Source organism: Sebastes umbrosus, chromosome 3 (genome assembly GCF_015220745.1).
Source record: "Sebastes umbrosus isolate fSebUmb1 chromosome 3, fSebUmb1.pri, whole genome shotgun sequence".
Taxonomy (NCBI): Eukaryota; Metazoa; Chordata; class Actinopteri; order Perciformes; family Sebastidae; genus Sebastes; species Sebastes umbrosus.
In genome coordinates this window covers 29,256,041-29,266,797 of record NC_051271.1, presented here as the reverse complement: position 1 = coordinate 29,266,797, position 10,757 = coordinate 29,256,041, and the positions used below count along the sequence as shown (strand labels likewise).

Here is a 10,757-nt window from a genome sequence, read left to right as displayed (position 1 = left end):
AGGGGAATCGTTGGACACTTTGGAATATATGCTTATATGCTGTCTTGTCCAGAGTTAGATACTACTCTCATGACTGTATAAACATGAAGCTAGAGCCATAGACTGTAAGAAGTGGACATAGTCACCGTGACGTCACCATTTGGTTTGTGGACTGCCGTTTTGAAGCATCAAGTTCTGCATTTTGTCTGTCGCCGTCTTGGATTTTGGCCATCGCCATTTTGGTCTTTTGCAACCAGAAGTGACACGAGATAGTGGAGTTAAGTACAACCGAACACTGAATAAGACCATTTTAGGTGACCAAAAAGTTATAATTAACTTTCATGAACTGAAAACACACTGTGAAAGGGTTAAAGTTGGGTTAAACTCCCAGACCGAAGAACGCTGTAGTAGCGACCTGTCAATCACAAGGTAGCCACGCCCTAAATCCTGCCCCGCTTTATGATAATAAAGCTAAATGAACATTATGCTGTATTGAAGAAGTCTTGAAACTAGCGATTGAGACCATAAACTCATGTTTACAATGTTTACTGAGGTAATAAATCAAGTGAGAAGTAGGGTCATTTTCTCATAGACTTCTATACAATCAGACTTCTTTTTGCAACCAGAGGAGTCGCCTCCTGCTGGCTATTAGAAAGAATGCAAGTTTAAGGCACTTCAGCATTGGCTTCACTTCTCAGACACCGGAGTTGCCCACTGGCTAGAGCCAGTAACCGGTTAGCTTAGCGTAGTTTAGCATTAAGACAGGAAACAGTCTTGGCCAGGCACAGTAATTACCTAAGGTCTCCACTGCTTGCCTGAAAATCTTCACAGCAGTGACAACCAAACTCCAGGACCTCCACAACTATTTTATCATTTTATTACTATTTTATTGTTTTCATACTTTAGTTTTCATATGGATAAAACAAACCAGATATAACGTGTTAATTAATAAGCTTTAGAGGTGTTGGAAGCCCATAACACAACTGTCTTTAGAAACTGTACAGCAGAGGGAAAACACAGTGAAGTTTGGGTTCAAAATAGGGTTATCAAAAAACTCTATGTAAACACAAATCTGTTCAGGGTGCTACAGTAGACTATAGGCCTACACCAACATAGGCCCATTTAATTACCATATAATTGACCTCATGGTCTTTTATTCAAAGCTGACATGATTAATCTCAAAGAGCCGGTGTGATTGCAGCCCAGATTTTAAAGAGCCGATGCTGTTCGCTCCATAGGTTCCAAGTCCAAAAAATCCTTAATCCAACTGTCTAAAACAATTTGGTGTCCTCACCTTCCAATTAATACTATCGTCGGTTTCGCTGAGAGAAAAGATAATCCAATCAAGTGTTGGAATTCTTTTGACGTTAGGCTATACTCTGTCTGTCTTACCTCCCAGTAGACTCGCTTTTGGACATAATGGGAAAATTATATCCAATATTTTCCACAAAAAATCTTTCACATTTAACCAAAATCTTCTTCTACCTCTTGGCATTGCCACAATTGATGCATAAAAAGTACCTACCGGTCATCCCACAGCCATGCCAGCACATATCTGTAACTTCTTCTACCATCTGTACCATTGTGCTTTTATGGATGCACTACAGTCAAAGAAGGTATGGTATAACAATCTATACATTTTGGAGACAGTTCTTCTGCCATTGGCAGCATCTTTTAATTGAATATCAATAGTTTCAATATTACCAAGAGTATGTTTTAAGTGTGTAATTCCGCATAATAGATTTCAGCTGTAAATATTGGAAGAAGTTTGAATTATTTAAACCAAAATGTATTGAATCTCCATCATTTAGTACCTGACCCAGCTCAACAATATTTATGATATGTTAATAAAAAGAGGTTTACCACCAGCTGTGTATAATAGGTTATTCCATATGGGACAAGAGGGTATAGATGAACCACTGATTTTAAGACGTTTATGTTATTCTTTAACCACTTTGCACGAAAACCAAATTAGAGGGCTTTCGATGAGCTTATCATATTTACGGTGATAAAAGAAGGGAGCTAGGGAAACATGTTATTTTCAGAAACAATCTTCTGCTCCAGCCATCTCCAGCTACATGCCCCCTCAGGATTTGTCTTGTAGTCCCAGGATATTGGATATACACCATTGTAAGCCAAGTAATATAAATACACATCTGGTATCCCTAACCAACCTTTGTTCCTTGGAACAGCTACTTTCTTTAGGTTAATTCCAGTCTTTTTATCTTGCCATGGGAATATTGAAAATAATTTTCTAATCTTGTTAAACCAGTTCTGAGGACATTTTAGTGGGATTGCTGACAAGATAAAAGCTAATTTGGGGAATACAATAATTTTAATCAGATTATGAGGTTATTATTAAAGGTAGCCCACAGTAAAGGTTGAGAACATGTGTTTCTTGTTTGCGTACAAACGTTTAAAGACTTAAATGGGTTTTCGGTTTTCGCTTTTTATCTTATTCCAGAAAGAATCCTCTAATTTGTCCACAAGTATCTGTGATCAAGATCCCCATTTTTTTTTTAGGTTGGAGGTTAGATTACGTAATGCAGTTGAGTTTACACACAGTACATGAGAAACATGATTCACTTCTCCCTCTGACTGAGAGGTGACCCCCATGTGCCTCCCTCAGCTCCCCCCAGCTGACACCAGATGTTATGCTACAAGAGCACGGAAATTGGCCAGAGCCCAACTCTGAGATAAGGATAACACACACACACACACACACACACCCACACACCCACACAGTGTGTTTTTGCGTGCACACCCAGCCACCCACACATTTGCCCACACACACAAACACAGAAACCACACAGGATCCCTTGAGGCGTTCCATCTCATTCCTCACACAGCCCATAAGAGTGGCCAAAACTAACAAAATGGACTTTGCGCATGCACGCTCACACACACACACACCCACCCACGCACACACACACACACACACACACACACACACACACACACACACACACACACACACACACACACACAGGATGCAGGACTGAGGGGGGATGTTGTGTGTGATATGGTGAACAATGGGGTCTGACGAATTCCCTTACATGGCTTGGACTAAAAATATGGAAAGCAACGCTGGTTTGTGGTTCAAGGCTACAAAGTCTTCATACGGCTGTCAATCAGTAACAACTTTAATATTTACAGGCTAATTTTATCTGGTAGACTGTAATGCCGTTCAGATAAAATGAGCATTTAATGAGATATCGAAGTCTTCTATCTCTTACTACTAAAAGAGTAACTGTATAAAAGCTCTTAATTGCTCACACGGTAACAGCATGATGCTGCTACAAATAATAATTTTGCAAACAAGTGATTCATGAAACCAGTTTGGTAGTATCCACTGGTTAAAGTACATAATGTCTGAGAGATTAAATGTTTCATTTGGATTACCCAGACTGTAACGCAGCCTTATCATCATAACACTGATGAAAGATATTATTTGCAAACGGCTTAATATGAATGTTGACTTATGGCGGGACACTAAGACGATGACACGCCTTTTCTGTTTGCATTAGGATCCAAAATGACTGGTGAGATCGAGGCTAGACCTGCAGGTATTAATGAAAGCATACGCAAATCATACATGCAGATGGAGACACACACACGCACTCAGATCCCCACGGACCAACAGACGCCTCACACATAACACAGATGCAGAAAGACACACACTGACACACACGTTCCATAACAGTTTCCTCACAGGAGTGGAAAGAAACCCGAACCCTGGTCCTTAAAGGAAAACAAATGGAGGTTCTGCCAAGCCTGTGGCTGGAGGAAAATTCCCTCCTACCCTCTCCACTCCCTCCTCCCAGTCAGACCCGCCCCAGGTCCAGCACTATATCAAGAGCCTGCCTCCCTTTATCAAACTCCACAGTCCTGCTACAGTCTTCAGCTGTATAACGGTCCTCTCTCCTCGTGTTCTCTCTCGACCAGCAGACAGTCAGCCATCATGTATTACAGCCAAAGCAACATGGGTGCTCCCCACTCCGTCATGAGGCAGAGCCGCAGCTACACATCAAGTGCTGCTCCCCACAAGGCCCACAGTGTGTCAGGACTCAGCTTCAGAGGAGGCCCACGCATCTCCTCTACCAGCGTGCGCACCGTCTCCTCCGGGTATGGAGGTGGCATGGGAAGCGGCATGGGTGGTGGCATGGGATTCGGCAGCGGTGGGTTCGACCTGTCCAACGCCGTGGACCAGAGCTCCGTGCACCTGAACGAGAAGGCCACCATGCAGAACCTGAACGACCGTCTGGCCACCTACCTGGACAAGGTCCGCTCTCTGGAGGCGGCAAACTCCAAGCTGGAGGTGCAGATCAGAGAGTACTACGAGCAGAAGGGGCCAGCAGCAGAGAGGGACTACAGCAACTACTGGGCCATTATCAACGACCTGAAGGACAAGGTATAGTGTGTGCCAGTCTCGGCTGCTTGAACACCAGACAACTCAAATATTTGCTGTGCTGTTAATGATTATCAAAGGAGGGTTTTAAAAGGGCTGAGACATTATAGGCATGACTGGAGTCTGCATGGTCCCTTATGCTCCTAAATCATTGGTCTTTTGATGGATAATTAATGATGATGTATTTGTAAAAGCTTGAAATAAACAAGAAATGGTTAAGCATGTGAAGTTAACTGATATATTAGTGTGTAATTCAGAGCAAACCAGTGTATGCTACTGTATGTAACTGCACAATGAGACTTTTGCCTCCTGACCAACTCCCATTGTTCTTCTTATCTATAGATTGCCGGCGCCACCATCGGCAATGCCAACATCCTGCTCCAGATTGACAACTCCAAACTGGCTGCTGATGACTTCAGAACCAAGTAAGTCTTAATACTTCTGTGGACCTATCTTCATCGTGTCAATTTCAAACAAGAAGGCTTAAAGGGTTATATTTGCCTCATGTCGGTGTTCTCTACTCTCAAAATCTAATTAGATTCGAGCATGAGCTGATGATGCGCCAGTCTGTTGAGGCTGACATCGCCAACCTGCGCCGTCTGCTGGACCAGACCACCCTGACGAAGGCTGACCTGGAGATGCAGATCGAGGGCCTGCAGGATGAGCTGGCCTACCTCAAGAAGAATCACGCAGAGGTAACTGATGCACATCCTTTAGCTATAATGATCTCTACTCTCAATGAGAACAGGCTTCATCACACCTGTAGACCTTTTTGCGAAATAGATCTTAATGCTGACTTCTTTTCCCCCCTTGGTTGTTTAGGAGCTGGCAGCAATGCGCTCTCAGCTCACTGGCAATGTCAACGTGGAGGTGGATGCCGCGCCACAGGCTGACCTCAACAAAGCCCTGGAGGAGATCCGCGCCCAGTACGAATCCATCACTGACAAACATCGTCGCGACCAGGAGTGCTGGTTTAATGAGAAGGTGAGAAGACTTTTCCCGTAAACAGTCTCATCCCATACCTCGCAAATGATTGGGTGTACTCCCTCAAGAGTCTAACCTGTAATTAAACATGATCTTCTGTGAAGTAATCAGCAAGATTTCCTCACAACTGTGTCTGTGTTTCTTGCTGTAGTCGGCAACCATATCCAAGGAGGTGGCCAGCAGCACAGAGTCAATCCAGACGTCCAAGACAGAGGTCGGTGACCTGCGGCGCACACTGCAGGGCCTGGAGATTGAGCTGCAGTCTCAGCTCAGCATGGTGAGAACCCCCCCAACCCCCATCCCCCACCCCCCCAAAAAAACTCTGTTCACATCTCACTGAGCTTGCCTTATATGAGCAAAATCCCCAGATCGCTGTCTTGTCAGGGGGAATGGTGAAACAAACAGTGACAGAGGGTGAAAGAGCAGAAGGGAGTGTAACAGAAAGAGGCTTTATTGAAAGGAATGAAGGGAGGGAGAGAGAGAAGATAAGAGTGATGGGAGCTGTGGAGAAGGGAGGGGAGGGCTCCTGCTGAGGGAAACATTTCACAGACATCTGCTCAATTTCTGGAAGACATAAAAGAGCTTGAAGAAAGCCGAAGGAATGCTGAACTGGATGACCCAAAAAGTTGTACTCCCATGGATTATCTGTGCCCAGCTGGAGTAAATTGTTCAACACTCCCTGCAAGAACAGCATACCGCTCCTGTGTAACAGTGGAGGAGCAGCTAAAAGACACATGTATTTAACACCTTACACATACACCTCTGCTAATCAAGACTTCATAAAAGATGGGAGAATGCTTTACAAATACAGACGTGCTTTTGTTTGTCTGGCATATCATCCAGGGCGTGGTTGGTGGATACAGACTATAGCTTTAAATTGTCATAACTGATTTACTACAGTAAACTGGTTTGCAAGTATGAACGTCAAACTATATGTGTCACAATTCGTGTGCATTAATTCAGCTAATTTTTCCTTCCGCTCACTTAACAGAAAGGGGCTCTGGAGAACACGCTGGGAGAGACAGACGCTCGTTACGGCGCCATGCTCTCCGCCTTCCAGAACACAATCAACATGCTTGAAAACGAACTAGGCAATGTGCGCTCAAGCATCGAGCAGCAGGGCCAGGACTACAAGATGCTGCTGGACATCAAGAGCAGGCTGGAGCAGGAGATCGCAACCTACAGGAGCCTGCTGGAAACAGAGGAGTCCAGGTAGATGCAATGATACAAGAGCATGGATTTATGAGACCATTTAGACCAAAAATGCACTATTTTATCTAGAAAATAATGCACACGCCCATATCAATCATTGTTTTCTACTTTTCTCTTCCCTCATTCTAGACCTATGGCTACAGGTAAAGGTAAGAGACGCCTGTTTTAACAAGACATTGCATAACAACAGTACAGTCAGTGTAATACAAGCTTGAAGCACTGCCATCATGATTTTTTTCCTTCTTTTTTACAGGAGGCTCGACCACAGTCACAACCACCACTGTGCGCAGTTCCAGCTAGGAGGTCCAACTGGCAGGACAAGCTGTTCTCAGACACACACACATACGCACACACTAATAAAAGCTGTTACACGAGATGAGTGAGACTGTACTGAAAACAAACGGAGTCAAATTGAAAGTGAAGCCCGTGTTAAAGTTTACAACAATTGCAATTTAAGATAAATTGTGTGTGTTTGTGTGTGTGACCTGTCTGAAAAATAAATCTGCTGGTGAATACGAGTTGTGCTGTTTCGTGATTCTTTACAGTCTACATCTTTCTCAATAACATCGCTCTGTTTGTGCAGTCGTCATGGCGACCGCATGACATTCTGGGAGGTGGGAGGTGGACTTGCGGAAATCTATGTTATGTAAACGGGGCTGTTGTCAGGAAAGGGTGAACAATGGTTAACAGCTCCAGCATGGAAAGCATTAGGATTTAGAGAAACTTGATGCTCTCAGAACTCAAACAAAGTGAGAAAACTTGAGAGGAAAAGTGCAAGTTATGTGACCAAACAAAGTGAGTGACCCGAGGCTTTGCCCGAAGAGTCTTTTTAAACAAGACACACCCAAAGGTTTGACTAATCTTTGCCCTGGAGGCTTTCAACATGAAGTCTGTCTAACTCCTGTCACCTAGTAACAAGAACACACACAGCTCAGGATAGAAATACTGAGTGGGAACGCAAACAGTGACTTACTGAACACAGAGAGTCATTGTGTAAACAGGTGCTATCAGTGCTGCACTTTGGCCTCTTTTATGAACGGTGATTGATTGCAGATGACCAATGAGCTGATGATAAAGTATCGTGAAGGGTGCGGCTTCTCGGATTATGGTGACTTAATGTATATGTGTCATGTTTTTACTGTGTGAAAGCGAGGCAGGAGATTGTTATGTTCGTGTGTGGTGTGTGTGTGTGGAAGAGAGGGAGGCAGAGAGGGAGTGAAAGTAGCATTTGAGCCGTTGCACTCTGTACAGGTCAGCGGTTACAGCCTCTGAAATTACAGCCAAATCCTGTGAAGAGTTCACAATTCTCAAATGATGGTGTAATGTTAGTTTTGGAGAAGAGAGAGATTACAGAGAGGATCAAATTGCAAAATCCAACCCCCTCTGAGGAGCTTCACTCACCCATATTTGGACCCATTTTGCTGCACATCAGTGTCTCTCCTCCACACTGTTATAATGATAGTTGATGACAAAGCCCTTCCAGTTATGCTTGTAATGTGAAATGAAAATCCAAAGCAGAGTTCATAAAAAAAGATGTTGCATCAAGATCAGGCCATTTTCCCCAGATCAGTGTTTAACGCAGTGGGCCTGTCGAGAGCAAACTGTGAAAAGCAATAACTGAACATCTGTTTACGAGCAAGCTAATGCCAACCCTTATGAGTTCTTCTGACATTTTAGATATATTTGGATGTTGCGCGTTTTTTTTGTCTCTTTAAGTTTTTTCCTATGTTTCAAATGTACCATGATATGCCATGATGGTATTTGTTTCAGTTCTCTCTGTAGGAGATACAGTACTAATGCCAAAGTTAATATGCACAGCAATGTTCATAATGACAGTCCAAATCCTTATTACGTTTTTAAGCCAGTATGTGAATACACATTATATTATCGGAAAATATAGACCAGAGCATCTAATGTGGTTTGTGATTATATCATAATGAACAGATTAAAAGAACAGTTTAGCATTTACGAAGGCACTCTTGGTTGATTCGGATGATTCAGGGTTCAATAATGAACTGCATGGCGGCTAGACAAAATGGCAATACCAAATGTAATTTTTTCTTTCTTGCTGAGAGTTAGATGATAAGATTGATACGACTCTCATGTCTGTGCACGCTAAATATGAAGCTAGAGCCAGGAGACGTTAGCCTAGCTTAGCATAAAGACTGGAAACAGAGGGAAAGTGCTAGCCTAGCCCTGTCCAAAGGTGAAAATAAACCCACATATTTACACATGGTATCTTGTTGTGTAAAAATGAATGACTTTTTTAGAAAATAGTCTTGCACATAACCCCGTGTAAACCGACAATGACGAGCTACATTGGAGGAGTAATTACCTTTTAAAGGGACTGTTTGTAACTTTTTAAGCGTATAAATGTACCGGGTCGGGATCCCATGCGCGATCGTGTATGCGTGCTCGCGTGTGGCCGGAGTCACTCCTCCTCTGCCTGCTTGCCTTCACTCACACTGCGTGCGTTCTCGCTGTCTCGCGCCACCTCTAGACGTGAACGCGCGCTCACTCCACACTGCAGAATAGTTAGTTTAGCTCTGAGAATATCTAGTGAATGTACAGTGGTCGTTTGTGCAGAAATAACTGCTGCAGCTCCTCCAGACCAACAGAGGTTTTCCGTGTCTTGTAAATTGACGGGGCTCCGCAGCGAGTAACGTTATCGCCTCTGACTGGGTGGCGGTGTCTCCCTGCGGGCGCAGTCGGGAGGTAATAACATTTCTCTTCCTGCTTCAGCCCCGGCACCGACCCGCTTTTGCTGAAGCAGGAAAAGTCAACACTAGGATCAGCAGTGATTCATGGGGAGACCTTCGTCTGGTCAGCTAACATTACTGCCAAGCAGATGAAATATAGAGTGATATTGTGCCTTTAGCTGACGTGTGTCGCCTCACTGTTTTGAGCGATGCTCGTTCAGGTATATTTAGAGCGAGCAAGCGTGAGCCTGACGCTGACTTTCGTTGACTTAACGGCCACAGGTGTCGCTGTTAACAAGCAATTCTGAAAGTTACAAATAGTCCCTTTAATCATCTCAGTCTATTTGCTCCAAATCCAATTAAGTATCTTGAGTGGTATCGTGCAGGAGAAGCTGCAGCTCAACATGGATGAATTAAAAGAGCTGGTGGATTTAATATGCACCCAGACTGCATTGTCACCTATAGCCTTTAATGAGAAGTGTCATGTTTACTGACAGTTTTATGAATGATTGCTTAACACCAACTTGCCAACTGGCAAGATTATTTTTCAATTTGTTGTGGAGCCTCTGGGCGTGAGCTGTCATCATAAAGATATTAATGAAGAAATTTGAGTTAATGATGGATTTAATAGATAAGGAGACCAGAGGAAGACAGCCAAGAAAGCAAGAAGCTGACAGTGAGTCGTACAGTAGTTAATTTATTATTTACAACATGAATAGGCAGACTGTCTTCACGTGGTTGCCCAGAGGAATATGTGATAGGAAGCGGTGCCAAGTTGCCGACACTATTTTCCCTGTCATTGCTGTCTGCCATCAAAGGCGAGCCTGAGGCTAGCAGAGAGTAAGATCAGAGAGGATAAAAGAAGATGTTACTGGTTTGATGTCATGAAATACTTGACATATAGAGAGTTCAAGTCAGTTCAATTAATTTCAGGATACTCTGGATTCTTTCTGTTTTCCGCTTTCTATTAAAACAGGGACTTTCCCTCAATGTGTGTAACCTTCCTTTGCCCTGAAACTGCCTGCAAGCTGTAGGTCACAGTATATTATACTATATATCGCATATAGTCTTTTTAAACAATTTATTTAGCGTATTAAGCTTCAGAATTACACAGAAAATATATATAAGTATAATTAAAGGGACTATTTGTAACTTTGTAAGCGTATAAATGTACCGGGTCGGGACACATGCACGCTCTCATATGCGCGCTCGCGTGTGGCCAGAGCCTCGTCTCCTCTGCCTGCTCGCCTTCACTCAGACTGCGCGCGTTCTCGCTGTCTCGCTCCACCTCTAGACGTGAACCGCGCTCACTCCCCACTGCAGAAGAGTTAGTTTAGCTCTGTGAACATCTAGTGAATGTACAGTGGACGTTTGTGCAGAAATAAATGCTGCAGCTCCTCCAGAGAAAAACGTTACCGTCTCCCTCCTGCGCCCGCAGGGAGACACCGGGTGCCGGTGTCAAGCAGGTGAAATAT

The 10,757-nt window shown here is 43.7% G+C and overlaps 1 protein-coding gene across 1 annotated transcript; it reads left to right on the top strand.

Annotated features, from left to right (window-relative positions):
* Window positions 1–3,851: 3,851 nt before the first annotated feature.
* On the top strand, window positions 3,852–7,101 carry krt94 (keratin 94). Its single transcript, XM_037762795.1, has 8 exons — window positions 3,852–4,390; window positions 4,730–4,812; window positions 4,926–5,082; window positions 5,210–5,371; window positions 5,523–5,648; window positions 6,363–6,583; window positions 6,713–6,732; window positions 6,837–7,101. Exons 1-8 carry the CDS (start codon window positions 3,941–3,943, stop codon window positions 6,881–6,883), a joined length of 1,266 nt encoding a protein of 421 aa, XP_037618723.1. The 5' UTR covers window positions 3,852–3,940; the 3' UTR covers window positions 6,884–7,101.
* Window positions 7,102–10,757: the final 3,656 nt, after the last annotated feature.